At 33.2% G+C, this 25,065-nt stretch overlaps 1 protein-coding gene across 5 annotated transcripts in view; it reads left to right on the plus strand.

The window, feature by feature from the left end:
• The window catches only part of LOC111000609 (myb protein), a 47,851-nt gene extending 23,396 nt beyond the window's left edge, over positions 1 to 24,455 (plus strand). For 2 of the 5 annotated variants that reach the window (XM_022270114.2, XM_022270115.2), the window contains 13 exons: positions 4,930 to 5,062; positions 5,655 to 5,804; positions 10,359 to 10,456; positions 11,288 to 11,422; positions 12,142 to 12,292; positions 13,021 to 13,268; positions 13,712 to 13,794; positions 14,146 to 14,261; positions 14,791 to 14,913; positions 15,634 to 15,710; positions 15,855 to 16,020; positions 17,426 to 17,578; positions 18,793 to 19,822. In XM_022270114.2, coding sequence (XP_022125806.2) covers positions 4,930 to 5,062; positions 5,655 to 5,804; positions 10,359 to 10,456; positions 11,288 to 11,422; positions 12,142 to 12,292; positions 13,021 to 13,268; positions 13,712 to 13,794; positions 14,146 to 14,261; positions 14,791 to 14,913; positions 15,634 to 15,710; positions 15,855 to 16,020; positions 17,426 to 17,578; positions 18,793 to 19,311 — 2,152 coding nt within the window. In that variant the 3' untranslated portion in view covers positions 19,312 to 19,822. Of the gene's footprint in view, positions 1 to 2,394; positions 2,529 to 4,929; positions 5,063 to 5,654; positions 5,805 to 10,358; positions 10,457 to 11,287; positions 11,423 to 12,141; positions 12,293 to 13,020; positions 13,269 to 13,711; positions 13,795 to 14,145; positions 14,262 to 14,790; positions 14,914 to 15,633; positions 15,711 to 15,854; positions 16,021 to 17,425; positions 17,579 to 18,792; positions 19,824 to 22,433; positions 22,542 to 22,803 lie in introns of those variants that run through there. The other 3 variants (XM_022270117.2, XM_022270118.2, XM_045632080.1) reach the window with 3 other exon arrangements.
• The last annotated feature ends 610 nt before the right edge of the window (positions 24,456 to 25,065 follow it).

The following is a 25,065-nucleotide window of genomic DNA, read 5'->3' on the forward strand; positions in this document are numbered from 1 at the left end:
GTCAGTAGGTACTAAATCATGGCAAAAACGGGATTCCCGTTCCGAATTAGCGCTTCCGTCCCAGACCCCCATTTTTTGCCAAATCTGTCCCGTTTTGAAGAATGCGGAGATCAACCTTTGAAATATGTGTAACAATAAGGTAAACAAAAATTGTGTGAAGCATTTGTTCTATAGTGAACATCTATATCTATAGGCATGTATAGGAGTACTGAGTGTATATGAAATAGTAAAAACTGATTCAGTTTTTATAAAGTTCAATTTCTATTACGGTGGGCAATTATGTAACAAAAACCAACCAAATCAATACGTCATAAGGGCCGTTTATGTATTACATAAGCCGATTTTCTGAAATTCACCCCCCCCCCACCCCTCTCAGCAAAGCTTGCAAAAATAAAAAAAAAAATTATAGTTTTTTTATAGAAATCCTTGATGTTTTTCTTTTTCAAGCATAGACATTGAACTCTGTATCTGATAAAAGAAATCGTGTTTATACTTATGTACACGCGTAAGAAGTTATTCTTTGGAGTAACAAGATAAAAATCTTTTTAAATTTTTATCTTTCGTCTTATTCTACGTTTGCAGAAAAAACGACACTAACAATAGATAAAAAGGTATTTAATACATTGAAAGTTTTATATAACGCATTATCTTGTTAAATTAATTTAAATATCACAAAAAAATATTTCTACATATAAGTAATTTATTAATAATTATTAATGAAATGGACATTTTTTATTTTAAAATGTTGACTGCTTACTTCAGGGTATCGTTTTGTGACGGTGTGTGGGTGTCGGTTTTTTGTGACAGCGCGCGCATGGTAAAAATTTACTCTCACCATTTTCCCTAACGCAAAAAAAGAAGTATAACTTCAAAAATCTACAGTGTTTGTTGAGCGTGCTCAAAGGTCATTTGAGTGTTAGTTTACATATGTATTATATCCAATTAACTATTATTTATAACTATATTTCTACATAGGGTATTTCTAATAGAATGAGCCATACGTAAAATCGTCCTAGAAAGTGATGATACATTTGTATATTTAAACGTGTTGTTTCGAAATAAACGGCGCGAACATCTATGGTGACAGAATTCTTGTATGAAAAGTCGATATCTAAGCTATCATAAACTGTTATCGTATTGAGGTATCTGTAGAAACTATCGTAAAGAGTGTACGAGTCTTAGACGATCTTAGTGGTCCTAACTGCCCTGCGCTATGCCTCACAAATATTTCTTTACATATATAGGAGTACTGAGCGATAATGTTCTTAGATTTACGATCAACATGTATCCGAACATAGAAGTCAATGTCTTCAAGACGTTTGTATAGAAAAATGATATTCAGACTACGTTCTATGTAACTATGAAAAAGGTACTGTTAATATCTTAACACATATCAGAAATTGCTAATATTATCTGTTCCTACATTATTTTTAATTTCCGTTGCTTTGATATCAATTCGGCGTTTTGTGTTTGTTCAAGTATTTTGCCGAGATGGATTTAAATATGTAATTGAGATTTCATATGCATGCCATGTGCGCATTTAAAATTTGTCCCGAACTTGCTGGCTTGCTTTAGACCCAAAAAGTCGCCGGCGTGAGTCAGGCACAGGAGACTGATTACCTACTTGTGTAGTAGATTGACAAATGATCATGAAACAGATACAGAAAAGTCAGGCCCAGACCTAAAGAATTTGACTGTGACTGACACAACTGATTTATTTTTATATTTTTAATTATCTCTTAATTGATTACTAATAAAAAAATATATTTTAAATTCGGGGCAATAGTTAATTGACAAAAGACAAGGCATTTTAATTAATTATAATAAATTAAATAATAATTTAAGTAATTTAATAATAATTTAATTTAAAAAATTTACATAGTCTATTAATGATTATTTCAGTGTATAATAATTAATTAGATAATGTAATATATTTTAGTAATGTACTGATAAAACGATATTGACTAGTGATGATAATAAATAACTCCTACTTAAAAGTCCACCTTTTAATTATATGAGATAAAATAGAAGCTATAATGTGTAGTAGAATATTCGAAGTTTTGACTGTACTATCATAATATTTTTTTCGTATCGCAAATAAATTATTATTATTAAATGTTACATACAAGGAATTAGACAGTCGCTGACCTATCCTACGCGGAGTTCATTCTTTGTCTAAACACGTCTAACACCTGCCTGCACCTTTTACATTGCGTCACGGGTTCCCAGAGGGTTACTTATATCCGTCTCTTTCCTTCGTAAGACATTTAAACGCTATCCTTATTCCGCACATCCCTTAGGGGGCTTTGTATTCACCCTTAGTCTGTACGTGGGTGTGTGTGCGTGTTATCCACACATGTAAATTTTGATTTCTTTTATTAGTGCAGTGGTGACGTTCGGTGCGCACGCGTCGGAGAATGGCTTTTGGCGGGAACGGGATATTTTTGTGCAATTTTTATTAACTAGTCGTTATGTGGTGTGTTTATTTTGTTAGTTATATATAAAGCGTGATTCGTGATGTTGTTTGTGTAAGTTTTTGTGATTACCGACATAATGATTTTATTAAATATTTTGCTTGAATACCAAACATACCATTGTTACATAGAAACCATAGATTCTAGAATCTGTTAATATAATGAACACGATGTGTTATTGTTTCAACTAGCGGACAGACATCGTCTTATACGCACGTCTTTTACAAAAAAAGGAAAATACCATATATACCAAACACAAAAAATTCATCAAAATCGGGCCAGTCGCTTGGGAGTTTAATTACAAGCACACGCACATAAAATTAACATTTATATATATAACTTTTAGCCAAATTTTACCTTCTTTACGTTACGTTAAATTTTTGCTGTTTTCTTAGAGGGTATTAACGCTGATTTAATGCTAAGTGTTACCGCCATGGACAATGCCAGAGAGCTCGCTTATTGTACTTTGAACTTTGCGAAATTCTTTTGCCGGACCCAGTTCTATGAACGCTGTTATCAAATAATACATGACGTCATCATTTCATAATTAACATGACAGCTTAATTGTGGGATGCTGGCTATGTTAATGTGTCTGATTTTCTATGCAGCAATTTATATTATTATTTCCACGATTTATATGTATTTTGACGGCTACTCAAAGTATACTATAACATTGGGGAGTGTTGGTTCAGCGTGCGCGGTACGACTGGCTGGCCGTAAGTTCGATCACTGGCTGTGCACCAAGGGTGAACAAAAACATCGTAATGAAACCGGCTTGCGTTACCCAAAATGTCGACGGCTGTCTCAGGCACAGGAGGCTGATCACCTACTTGCCTATTAGATTGACAAATGGTCATGAAACAGAAATCTGAGGCCCCGATCTAAAATGTGTGTATGTATGTTTCCCCATTTGTGGCAAAATAAACAAATTCATACATTAAAAATAGCTTTACAGAGATCACTGTGTCAAAATTGATATTGAACTCGAGATGGAACAAGTTTCTCAGCTGATGGCAAATCCTTACCTAATCGAATCGAACCGGTATTCAATAAATTAAGACTCTTTGTATTGGTAAAGCGGTTCAAATTCCAACGAACCTATTTAAAAAAACCAGCTCTCTTCCTAGAATTCCTATTGTACTTTTGCGCATTGAAGGAAGATGGCGCCACTTTTTTGTCTGCAGTGTATGAAAAAGTTGATGGCTTTAAGATTTTCCATTTATAAGCTTAATGAGATTCGCACTTACTTGATTTCAAACCGCCTGAGTTGTTTATATTGATTCTTTACATAACAAGGATTACCTTTTTTGTCAATTAAAGTACATGTCTTATAATACATATTATTTATTTATTACTGTTTATTGTATGTATTAAATTAGGGTCCCGACTTAACAAAAGCGTGTTGTGCAATCTATATTAAAACGATTCAGAACCTATCGATACATTCCGTTAACGAAAAAGTATTTATGACTAAAGAAATCATAAAATTCTAACACACAAGTATTTACAATTTAAGTTAATTATTAGTACTCATTACTCATAATATATATCTTTGCCTAACTTCACCGGGTGATCGCAGTTCGCGGTGAGGGAGATATGTCATCCAGTTATGGGCGTCCTACGTTTCCTATCAAAAAGGAACGAGTTTTTTTTGAGTTGTAGCTTTGCATTGAGTCATGACGACAAACCAGGGTGTGTAACTAATAGCATTTTTCCTTTGCCTGGAAGAAAGAGATTTTTTATGTAAAAGGGTCAAATGGGCAGGAGGCTCAGCTGTTGTTAAGTAATACCATCGCGTCCATGGGATTACCAGAAGGTTCTGAGCACGTTGCCGGCCTTTTAAGAATTGCTACGCTCTCTTCTTGAAGGACCATAAGTCGAATTGGTTCGGAAATACTTCAGTAGGCAGCTGGTTTTACATAATTGTGGTGCGCGGCAGAAACTGCCTTAAAAAAGGCTCAGTTGTGAATCGACGAACGTGTCGAGGTGATACGGGTGAAATTTCGTGTTCTGTTGCCTAATAATTTACCTTTATCTATGTCTAAGGTAATGAAGTATAAAAAAATGGTACTACCCGCGCAATCTAAACACACTATTATAAATTTCTTGTAGATGTACCAACTAACATCGTCAAGTCTCATAATCGCAGTGTAAATCGTTTAGTACTAAGTGATTGGGCGACAGCGGGAATTTATAAAAGTAGACAATGGTTGTATGACCTTTACGCTGAAAAGTCATACAATCATTTACTATGTTCTAAATTATTTAAAAAAGTTTGTTACGCGGCTAGGTCCTTATATATAAAAAAAAAGATTGAAAATAGTACAAATAAAACTGAAATGACTTAGAAGATAATTGATAGTGAAACTGGAAGGGTCAAAGATCGCAATCGAGATATCGAACTATGTGTCGATAACACTACTATCTATCTTAACGAAATATTGTTTGGTTACAGACGAAGTGGCAATGAGTCTGAGTCAAGTGAGTACAGCGACGACTCGGTGCTATTTGAGTATGAAGACCAGCAGACGACCAAAAGTACCGGAACCCGGAAGAACTGTAACAGAGGCAGGTGGAGTAAGGAAGAGGTGAGATATAAAACTGAATCTTTTGGATCCTCGGGCTAATAAAACTTTTCTTACTTTAATTCTTTAATCGTGACACAAATATGGCAGTGACAACATTTTATCGCTAGGTTAGATAGCTAGGCATGTATAATACTTATTCAAGTAGTTTTTTGTCAGAAATATTGAAAGTATACATGGTTTGTGGATAAATAGGGATATTGAAAAAAACAGAAGGATTATTTTGTTCCTTTGATGGTTTTGAGTAGAATTACCTGTAAAAACATAGAAAATTATTTATAATTTATAATCAAACACAAATGTTGAGTATGTGAAAGGGTGAGTGTGCATATGTATAAGCGCTGTATCTGTGTTAGTTTTTGAAACCTCAGCATCATGCCAAAATACGTAGTTATAGTAAAATAATCTTGAGTTAGGTAGGTACCTTGTACCTGGGTCATTAACCTTTGTCTAAAAATTTCTATGACCACTTGATCTCTGGATCTACAAAGACGCATTATTAGTTTACTTTGTCTAATACATTATATGCCCAGTTGATCTCTGGATCTACAAAGATGCATTATTAGTTTACTTTATAAGGGTTTTAATATTTCAGGACGCGAAACTCAAAACATACGTTCGTATGTACAAAGAGAACTGGGAGATGATAGCAGCCCAGTTCCCTGATCGGTCAGACGTACAGTGCCAGCAGAGATGGACCAAAGTTGTCGACCCCAAACTAGTCAAAGGCCCTTGGACCAAGGAGGTGAGTTTTATCTGACAATTTTTACCTTTTTGCCTATAGGTAATTTGATTTTTCATTCCGTAGAATTCTGACATTGCATTAGAGTTGCTGCTAAAAAAACTCCACCGATAAAGGGACAGAGAGAGGGATTATTTGTATGTTTTACATTAACTAACATTTAAAATGTTTGTCTAGTGTCAGATGTTTAGACTCGTATTGAATTTGAAAGATGTGCCAGCCAAAAAGGTTTGTATTCTCTGACACGTCTAAAAGTGATAGCTATCAGAATTCAACGGAATTAAAACTCAGAGTAAACCTTTGGTGTTTTCAATTCGCTTACGTTTAGGTATCCAGACTTATATTTATTTATTAAAGTTCACCACAACATTTTCTACACTATATGACACAAGCTATCTATTGTAAAATACATAATAATTATTGTGAACATAAATGTTACAAATAAAATCAAAATATAAAATTATTTCACTTTTTAGTTTTTACTAGTAACTATTTGCTTAACAATATGGATTAGGCAGATGCCTACACATTAAAAATTAATCAGACCACTACCGATATCATCTCTGGGTAGTGCTTTTTCTGTTATAGTCGCTAAGATTTTGAATGAGAGAGCTAGATATCCTAGGTTGGTTTTTTTTAAATAAATAAAGGATAACAATGTTAATGTTCTGTAAGAAAATACACTAATTTCTGAGTTTGGTTTGTATTAGCCTTGGTCGACAATTTGTTTGCATTGTATTCGCCATTAAGTCTAGTGCAAACGATGGTGAATCATAGGTCAGTAACCCACTAGTGCATGCATTTTGCATTCTACATTAATTATATTTTGTTAATGGAATTACGTATATACAAAGGTGAAATTCAAAATCTAGGATCTTACGACAGAAAGTTTATTTGTCAAGGATGTAAATACCGTTTGAATTGAGCAAAGCTTTTTCCAAAAGTTCAATTACACCAATAGGTTACGTGCTTTTTTAACATATTTTTTCAAAATTATGCCGGATATATTTAAATTCTACACGTCCGTATATAATCCAATAAAAAATCCAATCAAAATTTTATGTCAGCTGGTTGGTATAGCATAGCTCTCGTATGACACACATAAATGAACATATTTGTTATTCAAGTTACAACCTCCCATTGATGAAATCTAAGAATCTTTGTGTTTGGCATTCGTTAGTTGATATATGAATGGATGATGTCATAGATTTAGTTTACTATCGTATTTTCTTGGTATAACTAAGGTGCTAAAGCTATGACAAATTTAAAGGCAGGCGACGCACTTCCAAGCTCTGGCAATTTAAGTGTCTATGGGCTGCAGTATCAGTAAAATATCCCTCTTTGAGGTTTCTTCTATCTATGTTTGATATAGCCATTTTGTATGATGATTTGATATTAAAATAGTTCCGAGATAGTACGCCGGCTTTTTAGGCCTACACCTTCTGTCTTTTTTGACGATGAATAGGGATTTTGTGACAAATTTGATGACGTGAAATAAGAGATGTACCTGTATCTTATATCCCATAATAAACGTATGTAAGTAATTTTTTATAGGCAAATGAGGCTTTGTGCCATACTTTATTTAATCTGAAATAACACATTTCATGTTATACGGCGTGTCATCAACTGAGCTATGGAGGCGGTAAAAAAATAAGGTGTGAAATGTTGTGAAATAAGTCGTCAAATGATGAAAAAATGTTTTAATAACTTATTATTACACTATTAAAGTATATTATTGGTTTATCAAATTACTATTAATTATAATGTTTCACGCCAAAATTCATTAATAGAATTACCATTATTACAGACGGCAGCACCGAATTGTACTTGAAATAAATATTCCTAAAAGACATAATTTATACAAAATGCAGACGCTATCGGAATTTTAAGTTTACATTTAAAGTAGATAAATTTAGAATTTTATTACATGAATGGAATTGGGTATAACGTAATGACGTGATTCTTGATATTTTTTAACAATAATGTTTTTAGGCAATACTTAGTTGCTAACTGTTTTTTTGTTAAATTATCTATATTATATATGAAATTATAATGCAAATTATATTTACGCACTTAAATTTGGCAATGGTAATGGCTTCCTAATGCATATTATAAAATAATAAATAAATTGCCTAATTAATTAATGTGTACATTGAAACGACTTACGTATTTATTAAGTACACTAAAACATCTGTTATCTTCTTTTGATTAAACTATTTTCAGATTTTTGATAAACAAAATGTTCACAGCTGTGTTATATTATATTGAAAAAAATATGAATGCATTCATTTATTGCATGTGTACAAGACAAAAACAATAGATTAGAAGCCCGAACATTTATTTTGGATTTTATTATTTCGGGGAATTCCAAGTAAAGACGTCATTATATTTTACTTACTACCACTTAAAGACTATAAATATATAAATATGTATTATAAAATACTTCGTAGGGTTTTTTCCAGTTAAAAAAAGTAAAATAAGTCGAGATACCGCGTATAGTTCCAGTTATATCAATATACTAAAAAATAAAGCGATATATTTTCTCCAAATAACTCCTAACAAAATTAAATCTCCTAAATTTAATGTGTGGAGTCAATGACCTGAAACTAAATATATGTAAGGAATAATAATTTATTATCATTTATTATGTGCTATAATATAATCAAAATACACGCTCATATACCGATTGTAGATTATCTTTACATGAGTCGGCCATTACCAGTATTTACAGACACACAGAAAAACTGACCCTGCCAGGGTCAACTAGTGTGTCATGCTCTAAATATGTATTGTTACATCATAAATCTAGATACGATGTTCCACGCAATTATACATGAAATATATATTTCATTCATTTACTGTCGCGAGAGTTCAGTGTAAGATTAGATATTATGTTTCGTGTTCTTTTTCTAGTAGGCATGTAGGTGAACAGTATTGGCTTTAGCGTGCGACTCTCGCTCCCTGAGATCGTAGATTCGGTCCCCGGCTTGAATAGATTTTATATACCTATTTAACATTCGCTCGGACGGTGAAGCAAAACATCGTGAGGAAACCGCCTTGCCTTAGACACACTATTTTACTCCTAACAGCCTTTAAACATTCTTCCTCAGAAAAATTTAGCCAAACGGGGAAGTCAATAAATCTTAATATGCTATAGGCTCCTAAACCACTTAACCGATTTAATTCACATTTGTGCAGTTTGATCTTAATTAAAAGATAGGATACTTACATATATATATATGTGTGTGTAAGTGTCATGTCACTGAACTCCTCTTAAATGGCTGTACCGATTTGAATGACTTTTGCGTTTGGGTGAAGCCCTGGATGGTTTAGATTCACACTGTAGCCTGGCAGATGGCGCTGTAGTCAGTACTTGCATACTTTGTTGACTTGCATACTTGGCTGTCGGGTCTGCTAGTAAATGAATATAATAGTCTTTAATCTAGTCAAATTCATCATGTCTCATCCGTAAAATCCTATAAAGGTTGATAGATCTGTGTAAGCTTGAACGATAAAGGAACAATTATTATTAATTATATCATCAAGCTTTTTTAAAATTCCACGCAGTAATAATTCTGTCTCCGCCTGGTTTAACCAGTTACGAAATGCATTGGGCCTCTGTATCAGTCACAAACAGCTGATCGCCCACGCACGACCTTGAAAAGTAACGTATTTTCACACGATCTTTTTGTCATTATTTTTTGTATGGCATACGAATCTTCAAACTGACTTTGATCATGCAAAGCGATATTGCTTTAGTATTTACGCTCCATATCTTAATACCGGCTATTGCGCAGGAAAATATATAAATGTGGGTGTCGGTTTTTGTATGGATGGATGGTGAATATTTTTTAGTAGGGTAGTCATAATTTCTCTAAAAAGGTGGGTAGGTGTAATAAATTTTCAATATTATTGCTTTGACTTCTGAGACGGATATATAAGAATTACGTCTATCAGAGACAGGATTACTCTAAAACATTTGGTAAATTTCATGAATTTATGTTTATATCAGCGTTAATATGTACATAAGGCCGTTTAAGTTTTACGCAAGCACTATAGCGGGGAGGGGGGGTCTTTGATTTTCTTATTTGGTGATTACGTCAGCAGGAAATATTTACTTTTTTACACATATTACCCAGACATTGTCCATGAAAAGAACTGTATTTTAGAGGAACAAAACATTAATACGTTTATGTACTTATATTTTTGAGAGCTTTATTTACTTTTGCCGACAAAAAGGAGCAGGATAAATTGCAGTCAAATCAAATGAAATCAAAAATCATTTATTCACATTACACACTCTTTCTGTCACATTGTGTTTACGCTACGATAAAAAGATTATATTAATATTAAACAATGCATTTAGACTGATGCAATTCTTATATTCTTTATTTATGACGTAGGGAGATAAAGTTTAAGTTATAAGTTAATGTAATTAGAAAAAGCTAATATACTACTAATAATGATACTAAAAACAATTGTAATTTTAATACATATAAGTAAAAGTTAGCCATATTAAAATTTCAGTTGTATTTTATATATGTTTTTAATTTTCAGGAAGACGAGAAAGTAGTAGAATTAGTAGGAAAGTATGGCCCGAAGAAATGGACGCTCATCGCGCGGCATCTCAAGGGAAGGATAGGAAAACAGTGCAGGTAAATAAATTCATATTCAATTAAAATATCAAAATTACTAAGACTTTTTTTTTATAGAACAGGGGGCAAACGGGCAGGAGGCTCACTTGAGTCGCAATAAAGGCTTAATCATTTATAAATAGGCTTATGTTATATAAAACAAAATGAATAAGGGGCAGCTTACAGAGTGGGGCCAGAGATGGGATTTCTATTGAATTTCTATTGTTAGCGTCGTTCTAACAAATGTAGAATAAGGTGAAAGATAGAAATTTTAAAAATAATTTTACCTATTCAATGCTGTCTCCGACACTATCGACATATTTGTATGTTCGCAGAATGAATTCACAGTTGCGATATTGTGTATATTATGTGTTTAATATCACATATGTACTTTATTATATTTTATTAAATGTTTCTCGACATTATAGTATTGGCATAATTTGTAAGGATAATATATGTATTTTTGTAATAAATAAATAAAGAATATAACTTCGTATACATAAGTACGAAGAGAAGAAAAGAGCGTACCGACTCTTAAAAGACCGGCAGCGCGCTTTCGAGCTTACAGTCAGTGCGAGTGTCCATGGGCGGGCGGTATCACTTAACATGTGAGCCTGCTGCCGGTTTGCCCCCTGTTCTATTAAAAATAAAAATAAATTAGTTTCTTTGATTTTATTTGTACAATTAATTCAAATAATAAGCGTATATTTGTAGTACTAATAATCGTTTGAACATTTCTTATTCTTCTTCTTCTTCAAGTGCCTCTCCATTACTGGAGGTTGGCCGTCAGTTTTCTGAACCGCGTCTCGTTTTGCGCCAGATGTAGCTTATTCTAAGACTGTTCAATTTCAGGGAGAGATGGCACAATCACCTCAACCCCTCGATAAAGAAGACGGCGTGGACGGAACACGAGGACAGGATAATATACCAGGCACACAAACAGCTGGGGAACCAGTGGGCTAAAATCGCCAAACTATTGCCCGGCAGGTCAGTTATTTGTACTCCCCTCTTGATTGGTTTGCCTTTGTATTTTTATGTACAAAACTTATATGTATTAAATGTCTCCGCGTGAGATTTTTTTATAGAACAGGGGGCAAACGGGCAGGAATCTCACCTGATAAGTGATACCGCCGCCCGTGGACACTCTCGATGCCAGAGGACTCGCGAGTGCGTTGTCGGTCTTTTAAGAATTGGTAGATGAGACGAACGATACAGTGTAACATGATGTAACGCCAAATGCTTTTTATTTAAATAACTTTTATTTTGCAATATTTAAAATCGCTAGTAACAGTTCTCGGCTCAAAAAATGATTGAATAAAATCGAAATGAAGCCAAAATTTGGTTAGGTGATTTTGTGTGGTTTTTGTAATGAGGGATATATATTTGTTTTTAATTAGAGTCAGTTATTGAAGATATAGTACAATTCATACATATTTGTAGTTTTTTATTTCAAATATTTAGATTAAATCAAGTCATGTTAGTTAATGCGCGGAAGTCATTTCCATGTTTATTAAGAACATTATATGAGAAAAAATACTAATACCATCATTTTACGCAAAAAAATATTAAAATACCGCAAGTAATTTTTTTAATAACACAAAAATTATTAAAAAATGAATTTGTACCCAATGTTACAATTTTTTTAAATTGTTTTTGATTACGTATTTTGATTAATGTCTATTTTAAAAATAATATTTAAATTTCAGGACCGATAATGCAATTAAAAACCACTGGAACTCAACGATGCGACGGAAGTACGAGCCGGATGGCGGGGACGCGTTTGAATCCCGGCGGAAAAGCAAAATCAAGAAATTTGAACATTCCACTGAGCCAAAGGTTGCTGCTGTAATTTATGATGTCAGTGTGCTTTTTTTGTTTTTTATTTTTTTTTAATATTTTGATTATATATTTCGCTATTTTTTATTTACTAACGCTTTGCGTGTTATTATTATCATTTTGGAAAATAAAAGGGTTTTATTTTCCTTAATAGATGTAGTATTTAAATAACTTGAACATGACATTTAATGGTTTTCAAGGAAAACCATTTAATCATTTTGTAGGAAAAAACAAAAGTATTCTCGAAAATTCTAGGAAAAAAATATTTTCATATTTTTGAGTTAATTAACTTTTATGTGTGCAGTATTTTTTTTTACTTAAACTTATTTATTTACACTTTAATATATGTAAGTTAGCTAACTATTTCCCAATAATTGATAAAAACTTGATCTATCTTTTGTCTATTTCTGACAAATTGTGTTTAAACTGTGATGAAAAGAGACGGATGACATTAGAACCACTCATTATTTTTTAAGATTCCTTATATAAAATAACTATTTCTAACAAATAAATAAATAAAAACTATTCAGAGAACTGATTTATGGCATTATCATATCTCATTGAAGTACTTTAAATTTTGTGGTTTATTTAACTACTTCATCAACTCATTAAAATGTTGTCATTTATCTTCATTGTGACGTCATTATATTTCGATAGTAATCTTGATATGAAGAATTTAAATACTTTTGTGAACAAATAGTGTTTATATTCGATAATTTTAGTGTTAATAATTCTTTAAATATTTCCAGAATAACTGGTCAGACCCATTCAACGACTCAATACAAAGTACCACGTCATCGAATGGCCAGCCATCAAAACACGTATTGCACTTCCGTCAGCTGCTGAAGCAGCAACTCAACTCGCTGCAGAACGTGTCAAACACGTCAATGTCAAATGTCTCAATGTCAAATTCGTCAAATGTCACGCTGAGAGATTCGCCGGAACAGGGGAGTTTGGTTCCGGCGGACACTATGGAGATAGTTGGGCCGGATTATAAGTGAGTTTTAATTTATCTTAGATGTTAAATTATAGTAGTTCTAACAAAAAAAAAACAATATCAATATTAGGGAGCAAGTGACAGATAGAGAGAGAGATTGAATGAGAGAGAGTTAGTTGAATGAGAGAAAGAGAGAGAGATTGAGAGAGAGAGTAAGAGATCGAGAAAAAATACACGCTATTGTTTGATGTATTCGTTTAGAAAATATTAGAAGTTTAGATGCCTTTCCATTGCCATTGATTTTCTGGCATGCTACATTATCGTCTATTCGACTAATCTGTGACTGTTGTGTCACGTGGTTGGTTTTTTAAAATTTTTCATTACTAATATATTACGTTCCATTTCCACTAAAAAACAGTTCATAAAAAAGGTTAAAGATTTCAGTAAAATACAAATAAATATGTCTGATGTATATATGTGATATATTTTTTTTACTTTTTCAGGTTCGTTAACATAAACTCTCTTCCCAATGAATCACCAATAAAGTCATACCTTTCGCAGCCGTCATCGAGTAATGAACAAAATGGTAATTATTCATAATTTAAACATTTAATATTATTTTTTAGTACTTAAGCATTTTCATGTCGAACCAAGTTAAAAAATACGCAAAATAACTTAAACGCGTATACGTTCCATAAATGTATATAAAAACCCGTTTTAAACTGATTAAAAAAAAAAATTAAAAAAAAATCAACATTGAATATATAAATTATTTCCGAACCAATTAGACATTGGGTCCTTCAAGAAAAGAGCGTACCGGTTTAAAGGTTGGCAACGCACTCGCGAGACCTCTGGCATTGGTTGTGCATGGGTTGTCGGTTTGCTATATACACCTTTGTACATATTAAATTAACTAATATATAACGTTCTATTCCAGCGTTTCTGTGCCAAGAGAATAAAGATAATCCAATATATATGTCTCCGAAGAAGAAACTTCTGGAGTCCAGTCCACCTCCAATACTGCGACGGGGGAAGGCTTCTAGAAATAACTCTGTGAGTAACTGTATCGTATCTAACTTCTACAAGGTGTATTTAATTTTTAACTAATTAAAAAAAAATGTAGAAATTAAATGTGTTTCTTGAAATGAAATGTGTTAAAAGTTAGTTTTCGTATGTGTACAACACAAATATAAGGTAACCTTTTTTTTATTTAAATAAGTATATTTTAATTTTCATCAAAATCGGTTTAGTTGGGTAATTTTCTACATTACTTATATTAATTATTGTTATTAATAACAATAATTATACAACTAATATTTAATATTTTAATTATTAAGTTAGTTATAAGAAATTATTATTTTTCCTTAGGGTGTGTTCGAATCGGTTATGTATATTTTTAACAATTAACATACTAGGGGTGTTAACTGTTTATATTATATGTTTTTCTTAAAATGTTATATGATACAAGTGTAGTAGAAAGTTATGTAGATAGATGAAAAATGTATTTTTTTTGTGTCTTGACCCGTTTTTAAAGCCTTTTTTTCTCAGATAGATTCTAAATTATCAATTATTTCAATTCCAGGCGTGGTCAGAGGGCGCCACTCCAATCAAGGCGCTTCCGTTCAGCCCCTCCCAATTCCTCAATTCGCCTGCTACGCTCTCCTTCCCGAACTTTGACTCGTCATTACGGCATTCAGCTACTAAGGTAATTGGTACTTAGAGATTTTTGTAATTATATTAAAATAAAATAATTCCACTCACGAGCCCTCTGGCTATGTGGTACTATTACATAACATAGCCTTCTGCCCGTTTGCCCCATTTTCTAGAAAATTCCCAGATTTTATTTTCGAAACAAAAAAAGGGGTTATTGTGATTTGTGGAGACTGATAAAACACCAAACTATGAGAAATTGATTGGTGGACTGAAGCTGTTTTATAAATAATATATTAATTATAATATTTTTTTATAAATATTTAATAAGGAATTACTGTAAAGTTGGTTTACCGACGATAGTTGAACGTGACAACGTCATAAGAAAATACTGATAGAATGGTTGCATTTTTCAAAAGAAAATTTTAATTTTATTTGTTTGATAGATATTTTGTATGGATGTAGAGAAGTAATCACAATTGGATTGATCAAGTTACATTTATTTGTACGGATAAATATAATTATGTAAATTTTGAACGCCTCAGAGCGAGGTAACGCCGCACGAGTCATGTTTTTAGCCAGCTCCATCGAATTATAGGACGTTGTCACGTTAAAAATATAATATATTGTTTTGAAAGTTGTTTCTAAGGAAGATCGAACTATCTGTCATGAGTGTGATAAATGTTTAATAGTTGTACAAAATTTATCACAATTTATAAAAAAAAAAATGGTTTTTATTAGATTTCCCTATTAAATAATCCATTAATGTTTCCAGGATTGGACTCAAAGTCCATTACTTCATACACCGACGCCTGCGCATATCACGCCCGGAGGTTCCAAAACCACGCCCAAGTAAGTTTTTTTTATAATATCAATTAAGGCGGTATCACTTAACATCAGGTGAGCCTCCTGCCCGTTTGCCCCCTGTTCTATGAAAAAAAAAACCGAAGCTCAAATCGTAAATAATTTATTTTGATGATTTTTTTTAATTTTCAGAACTCCAACCCCCTTCAAAATAGCAATGGCGGAGATAGGAAAGAAGTCGGGCTTAAAATATTCCCCTTCTAGTCCCGGGGTCCTCGTAGCAGACATCACGGAAATGATTGAACGGGAAGAGAGCGCTAACAACGAGTCCACCCTTGCCATGGAACATGATGGACAGGTAAGAGTGGGGCATGGGGCGGATGGGACATGATTATTTAAATAGATATAAAAAAAGATATAAATTGGGTAAATTTCAATTACCAACTACGTCATTACATTTAATAATAAAGCCCGTTTAATTTCCCAACGCGACAAAAACATATACTTTATTTAATTTATCTTCTTAGCGTATATATTTCTATCTTCAGTACCGTCGATCGGGTAAAGGCCTCCTTCAGATGCCTGACATTAATGACTTACATAAAAAAAATAATGATGATGATGATGATGATCTTTATTTATACATTTACATTAAAATACATTTCCATTCTAATCCTCTTCTACTGTATCTGTACATTATAATTTTTTTATTAAATCACACGTTTCATTCATACTATGTGCAGTGTTTTCGAATATTGTTGGGATGTTCAGATATTATGTTAAATGAGATTCATGAGCTAATAAAAAGAATCTGTGGCGCAACAACCTCTTTAGGTCTTGGCCTCAGATTTCTGAATCTGTTTCATGATCATTTTAAATGTAATAGGCAAGTAGGTGATCAGCCTCCAGTGCCTGACACACGTCGTCGACTTTTTGGGTCTAAGACATGTCGGTTTCCTCACGATGTTTTCCTTCACCGTTCGAGCAAATGTTAAATGAGCTAATAACTAACATAAAATTACGGGTAGTGGGGTTAAGACTCACACAAACAATAACATGGCTTATTTAAAGGTTTTTAAATCTAAGAGACATTTCAATATAAGTGTAGTCGAATTAATGGGCATTATCGGATACGAGACAATTTATTGTAGGAAAAACTAAAGGGCTCATTTTGGCATCAACTGTGCGATGACTACTAATAATACTAATAAAAAGTTTTCTTATTAATATATTTTCTTAACCTTATTATAAAATAATTAATTAAAAGTTTATAAAAGAAAATTTAGAAAATTTGGTTCCTGGGGTCCCTTTATCGCTGGCATTTGCCCAAATATATATTTTATTATTAATTCCTAATATATGTTTTTGTATTAATTCCTTCTTGAGACCTTCAACGTATTATCAGCAACTGACAAGTCATAACTTCATCGAAGGTTTGAGTAATTTCATATTTTTTTATGTCGTTCAGATTTAAGGGATTGCACATATTTAGGTCTGGATCTCAGACTTTTAATTTTCATCGGCAAGTAGATGATCCTTCTATCTGACAAATACTTATTTTGAGAAAAGCCACACGATGTCTTCCTTTACCGTACGAACGTACACGTCCATGCGTACGCAGTGTTTACGTAACGTACGAGATCATGAGAGTCGCACGCTGTATGGCTATAGCTATCTAATATTTCGTAATATGGAGTTTGACTTTAAATCAAGTGCCGTTAATGAAATTACACCTGATATTAATACTCCAAACCTATTCGTAGGTGAACGATAGCGGTATAGGGACGGCCTCCCTGGGGAAAGAGAACGTGCCGTCGCACAAGAGAGCGAGAAAGGCGTTGGCCCAGGCGTGGGGCGTGGCCACATCCACGCCCCATTCACACGTGCCTGACGTCAGCTTCGTCGTGGAGACACCGGTGAGTGCTTACGCGGCCTTTAAAAACTTTTTATATAAGGATAGTAACAACTTGGATGGATTTTAATGGTGATGTTTTTGATACTTTCGCCTGTATGGAATTAGTATGGGGATAGCAACCATGATATTCTAATCCAGGTTTTGTTATATGGTCTATAGTGTTCTCTTGGCCCACGATTGTGTTGACGTAAAAAACACGGGGTGTAGCAATACCATTTTTTTAAATCTAGGATTCGTACCTAAAACCTTATCTACAGTGAAGCAGTTCACGCAAAGTGGCCAATAAAATAATATATAGATAAAATTATAAAAGGTTGTTTCTTAGAAGAAATAATAATCAATCTAATACTGAAAATCAGTAGCTTTGAAGGTTCTATTTAGTGAGAAAAGTCAAACGTCTGTCTGTTCCGTTCTGAAGATAGTGTATGATCATTGTAAAAATACATTAATTTTCCTTGAACTTTTAAACAGTTTTATGTTATTTCAAATAAATATTTTTTAATTTCAACTTAATAGATAAAATAAAAATATGTTATTTCCCTTTTTTTATTAGTAAAACATTACAACCGATTGACTACCTCAAATAACTTAGCGGAAGTAAGATTTATATATCTTATTTTTTTTGAAAAAATAAATAAATTGTGAAATAGAAAAAGTCCCTGGACATGATGGCAGATGGGGAGTACAGTAAATAATAATAAAAAATTAAAATATTTATGATTTTAGGATTTATTGTATGAGCTCATCATATATTTACAGTTGGTATAGATATCGAAACTCGAGCATATTTTACATCTGCTACAATAATCATTGCTGTGCCAACAGGAATTAAAAATTTTAGTTGATTAGCAACTCTTTACGGAACTCAAATTAATTACAGACCTTCAATATTATGAAGATTAGGATTTGTTTTCTTATTTACTGTTGGAGGTTTAACCGGAGTAATTTTAGCAAATTCTTCTATTGATATCACATATTATGTCGTAGCACATTTTCACTATGTTTTATCTATGGGAGCTGTATTTGCTATTTTAGGAGGATTTATCCATTGATATCCACTTTTTACTGGATTAAGATTAAATACACAAGTGATACTTAGCCCTCAGTTTCGTCTCTAAACTTAATTCAATTTGACAAAGATTAGATATTTGACACATTAAAAAAAAAGATCACACATCTCTGACGTCATCTAAAACTGTTCCCCGTCAATTTCAGAGCAAAACCCTCGCCGGCGACGAGAGCTCCGAACTATTCTCAACCCCAAACATGCACCGGAACTACTTGGACGAATCGACCAGCCTCCACAGCCTGGTCAGCGCGGAAAACACGCCGGACACAAAATTCCAAGCGAATTCCAACTTATTGGAACCAAAGGTACAACACAGGTCCTATGTCCCAACTAATCCTAACCCAAACCCGTACTACCATAACCATTTCAAAGACATCACTAACTTAGAGTCCCCTAGAACGTTCGCTAGACTCAACGCCGATAGGTTAAAAACCATCACGGGCGTCAACGAACTGAACGATCTGATCGCCCCCAAGGAAGTTCTCACCAACGCCCTGGTGGAGCACATTTACAAAGTCACCAACCAGAAACCCTCCACTTCCAGAATAGACGAGATATTAACGAATAAAATTAAAAACGAAAAAGAGAACCAATGGTGGATAGAGAAGGAGAAAGAGAACGAGGAGTTGTATAATGATTATTATTTATTTACTAATAATATGTAGAGTTCGGTGTCTGTGAGTCGGGCCAAAGATGACTGTCATCAGATTATATTAGGTTTTTTAGTTTAGTTAAGTTTACCTCAAGTTTACCAAGCACCAAAATTATTTTAAGTCGCAAGTATTACGTAGGTTACGTACGAAGTGTTCGTTGGGTGGAGTAATCGAATTGACTAACAGATGTTAATGACCTGTCTTTATGCTTTGTAATTTGCATTTTCGTAATATAATTACATTATTTATTTAATGAGATCGGCAGCTACTTAATGATATTTGAAATTAATGACGTCCCCCCCTCTCCCTGCCCGCTCCTCTCCCGCAATATTGACAGGCCAGTGTTGATACTTTAAAACATTATTTATTTTTTGTTGTATTTTGTTATGTCTTAAATTGTTTTAATTTATTCTATAGCTGTAATATGTAAATTTGTTTGTATTGTTTTTTTTTTTCGCTGTCAATATTGATAGTACCCATTCCAAAGTCCATACCGTTGTCATTTCTTTCAATAAATGTCTATTACAGTAACTGTTGGTTTTATTTGTGTTATACCAAATGCAAGAAATATGTATGAGCAGCCAACTAGATTAAATAGCCGAATTAACGGCCTAGCCGTTTAACTGGCGGCCTGAAAGTTGTTCAGCCAGTTGATTAAACAGCTAGGCAAATGGCTTCGATAACGTTTCATCACTTGCCTTGGGTCAACTTGGGGGTCGTATAAAATCCTTAAGACCTTGAACTACATGTAATTATTTTAATACTTTACCCCCTGGGGCTTCAAGGTAAAATTAATCACTTGGTAGTTGGTTACATGGGGAAAAGGGTCATCAAAATTTGCCTTACGTATTACTTGAATGTCTAATCACAGCGGGCGCCACTTCTTAAATCACATTGTTCTTATAGAACAGATTAAGAAATGATATTCCAATTGTATGTAAAATAAGATTTGAAAAATCATCATCATCGGTAACTCTAACTGAGAAGACACAAATTTTATAAAATAATTTAATTGACTTTCATCAACATAACTTTTACAAATTGTAACATAACTTTTGCCAATTTTAACATAACTTTAGCCAATTTTAACATAACTTTTACCAATTTTACACACTAACTTTTACACATTAAAAGAAAACACTTTTTCAATAGATTGAATTATAAATTTATAATAAATAGCTTCAATCCGTTGAAAAAGTGTTTTCTTTAAGAATGTAATTAACAATAACCTAAATATTTACAATTCAAGTAATAATTTTTATACTGATTAATACATAATTAACTAGATTCATATAAATAGAATATATACGTTAATTTTCTTTACACAAGCCACCTGTAGCTAGTACAGTTTTAGAAAGGTTCTTTCCATGATGTTAGTCATTTTATCCATCTTCCATCTGCAAGCCCAAACAAGTTCTGCCCACTTCTATTTTAATGTGGCATTGACTATCTATGACGTCAATATAATTACAACATTACCTGAAGCGTACATAGATTCTGAATTCCGCCTATCTGCCATATGCCGACAGTGAATTATATCTTATCGGCTATACAATGCGAACAGGCTTTGAGAACTTGGAGAAATTGGTCGGGGTAATACAGAAGGCTAAAAGATCACGTGGTTAAGCAACCAGGTGGACCGACCAAGCGAAAGACTCATTGTCCTCTAAAAATAAGAGAGGGAGAAACCGGTGGAAAAAGATAGTCCGATCCAGATGCTTGCTTGCTCCGAAGTTCACACATGACAGAAGAGAGAGATAATACTTTGTTTTATCTTTTAATTGGTTATTTAAACCTAAAATTATTTTTTTACAAACTAGTCCAGGAATGTTTTAATTAATTCAAAAGATGGCAGTGTACTCAATTATTGATTTAAAGTCAAGACAGTATTTCTGCTCAGTAATACTGACAAGAGTGTATAGTACGGACGCGGAGCACGAAGAATTTCGTACAATGACCTTTGGGCCTACTGCCAGTGGTTAAAAACATTTTTTTTTATAAGTACGAATATTAAAAACGGTAGGTTTGATTTTTATTTAGACTAAACGGCTTGATGGATTTATAAAAAGGAAAAGTTATGATTGCGACTAAGATTTGGTAAAAAAAACAGAAATACTCTTAAAAAACATTTAATTTTAGTCAGAGGCATCTATTTCTGATGAACTATCAGATGTTTCGCCAGATACGTTACTACTTATATACTATACTATAACATATATACTACTTATAACAAAACAAACGAAGTAAAAAGTACATGTGCACCACCGCATGTCTTTATGGTTATGACTAAAAGGTTTACAATCTCTGAATACGGCGGTCATTGCATCTGTGTGAGCGCAACGGCAATATGTTTATGCGCGAGCGACAAAGACATAAGATGAGGGGTCATTATACGAAATTCTTCGCGCTCCGCGTCCGTACTATAGACAAAGAATGGAATTACACATTTATAAGAACATTTGCTAGGCTATACATATAATATATTATTTTACTCCTCACAGCTCGTATTATATATATTAGAAAATGAACTCTTCGAACGCGTCTTTTAGGTTGTTATTTTTATATAAGAGGGGGGCAAACGCACAGAAGGCTTATCTGTCACACTGATATTGTTTATTAAATAGAAAAATGTCCAGTGTCCTTTAACCAATTACCGTCATAAATTCGTTAGCGCGTTTTGAATTGCAAACGCCATTTAAGATACTTATCAGAATGACCTAATATACTAAATAGGGACTACTATATACTAAATAGGGAATTTGTAATGTGAAATAAAGTTTTTTAAACTTTTCTTGGTGCAATAAATAATTTTACTATCTACCAACATCTAATAAATATCAAGTAAAATGTATTTATATTTATTCCTTACGTTATAATTTAAAACTAAGATACCTTTCTTAAAAAGTATTATATTAGTACCATATAATCAAAAACCTGTCATATCGGTCGTTCATAAGTTAGTGTCAAAAAGCCTAGAAGTGTATTTTATAGATACTGTATGCTTTATTAAGACTTTCCAATAAATTCTTATATTCATTTTCATTTACTGGCAATACTAATTTCCACAACAGCAACCTTACCAGCCAAGTACTGATTTTCTTACCATATGTTTAATTTGGAAATATTTATTTTAGGCACCGCGACGTACTTCAGATGAGCCGGTAGTGAAGAAATCCGCTGTAAGGTCGATTAAATTCGACCAAGAGGCCGAAGCCAAGGAAGAGACGCCCTCATTTATAATGGTTAGTATTGCATTGATGAATTCCCTAGAATAAATACCGCAACACAAGGGAAATCAATGCCGGACGCCAGGATTCATTCAGGATGAAAGGCGTCCGAAGCCGCAGACTTATAAGTAATTTTCAGTCGATGGATTTCCCCCACTTAAGAGGGACTCACAGTTCACCAGCCCCACAGACCCCCCTAGCTACTACAGATTCTACATCTAAATAGAAAGAAAAATACAGCGATATGTTAGTAAAATAATATTTTTTTTATTTTCAGTCAACAATTAAGTGGGAAGTCCTAGCTTGTGGTCTAACACAGGATCAACTCGACCTAACTGCGCTCGCGCATCAGTATTTACGGAAATCGACGTTAAAGCCTAGATCGCTTAATTTTTGTTAATTTTTGAAAAAGGAGGGTAGATCAAACTACCCGCATATTATTCGAAATTATTGTCATTCAACATTTATTAAGACTAAGGAAATTATGAGTTTAATTATAGTCAATATGTTTGTCTATATTTTTTTATGGTTGAAATTGAAAAATTCATCTACACAGAACTTTGTAATTTTTTGCTGTTAAGCAAATTGCAAATATAAGCGAGAGTTTAAAACTGATATCACTTTAGCATATAAGGTTTTATTTAGGTATTTTGGTAAGAAAAACCTCACTACTGTAAGAAGAATACTATTTTTGTATTGTGTGATTGATTCATTTGTGAACCTTTGTCCAATTTGACTAAAACAGGTATATAAATGTGTCTACTCATAAGAATCATGTTTATTAGAACTATTCGGTCCAGATTAAAAGACACTAGTTACACCTAGTTCAATATTAACTTTGCTTTCGCTTTTGAAACAAAAATTCGGTATGACGTCATTAAAGTTAGAGATCTAAGTATTGACTCAAATCGCTATTCAGTTTACGTGGTAAGCTAGCAGTTGTGTGATATGATTGTGTACGTTTTTTTGCATGGGAGTGTTTTATATGTAAATCAGGTTATTTTCGAAAACAAATACTATTTTTGCGAATTTTTTAGTTACTTTTTGGGTCAAATTTTATCATGGGTTTATCGCCATATTGTAAATATTATACGCAATATTTAATTAGTGTAAGAGAAGTTTAATATTTTCTAGTAAAGACGAATACAAAACACGGCTGCTAAGTTCAGAAACGAATTCCCACTCCGTACGTCAAAAATCTACTGGATTTTGACATATGAGTGACATTTCGCGCTTAATCCTTCTGAATCTCAGCCAAGGTGAAATAAAAACGTGTTGCAGTCGGGGACTGCAATCATAATTTCTTACTTAATTTTTATTTAGGCAGTATTTTTTTTTCTTTGTAATTAATTCAATCTACCACTCTACCAGACATAGACAGGTCTATATAGTATGTCTCACTCTAACGCGTACCGGCTGCACCGGCCGTCACCGATGTCAGAGATATATGTGTTCTATCCCGCTTTAACGCGTATTGGCCACATCTATGTTACGTCATCCTGTGTTAGGTTTTTTCGTTACGGAATTTCTTGATTCGGTCGCCGCGCTCAGAGCCCGCGATAAAATCTATACAATAGCTTAAAAAAGTCACTTCTGTAAGGAAAACTTGAGCCGCGCTCCGTGGCCATATTTGGAACTAAAACCGATAACGCTTTCACGTATTCCATTCTAATCTATCTATCTAAATATTTGTAACTATCAATTTTTCAAATCAATCTATCAATTTTTGTTCTAAAACTTGCCGTCTTCCTCTCTTTCATCTCTTTCATATTCTTTTTTTATATCTCCTGTTTATAACAATTGAAATTGTGAAACATCGTTTTTCGTGTTTCCTCACGATAGTTTTGTATTCGTCACTATTTATATGTATTTAATTTGTTTGTAATTTAAGATTTTACGGTGTGTAAAGATTAAAGGTTTTTAAACTGATTTTTATCTTTTATTTTCCCAAGTAGTGTTAAACTAGTTTTGGTGACATTACTAAAAGAAGGCAATTTACGGTGAGGCTCCACAGATTTTAAGTGATAGATGTTCACATTGCCGAGGCCTCGCAAGTGAGTTGCTGGCCTTTTAAGAATTGGTACACTCTTTTCTCGAAGGACATCCCCGTTAGGAGGTGACTAGAGAATTGTGATAATTTTAACCACAAAAGGTACCTCATCGTGTATTTTTTTTTATATAACAAGGGGCAAACGGGCAGGAGGCTCACCTGATATTAAGTGATACGGCCGCCCATGGACACTCAATGCCAGAAGGCTCGCGAGTGCATTGCCGGCCTTTGCCGGCCGGGAATTTAGCACAGCATACAAACTTTTAAGATGGCTTCATTATTAGTTCGAAATTATTATGGCTTCAATTAGACTCCATTGCTAATATAAACATTTTTTACATTTTTTATACAGTTAATTTATTCATTTATACAGACAAATAGATGCTTATTGATGCATTATTAATAAATATTTATAAAATTATATATTTTATAGTAAAACCGACCCAATCTGTTGACTGAGTTTTTCTCTATCTATCTCTGTCTTGGTTT

The sequence above is a fragment of the Pieris rapae genome, chromosome 18 (assembly GCF_905147795.1).
Source record: "Pieris rapae chromosome 18, ilPieRapa1.1, whole genome shotgun sequence".
Classification (NCBI taxonomy): Eukaryota; Metazoa; Arthropoda; class Insecta; order Lepidoptera; family Pieridae; genus Pieris; species Pieris rapae.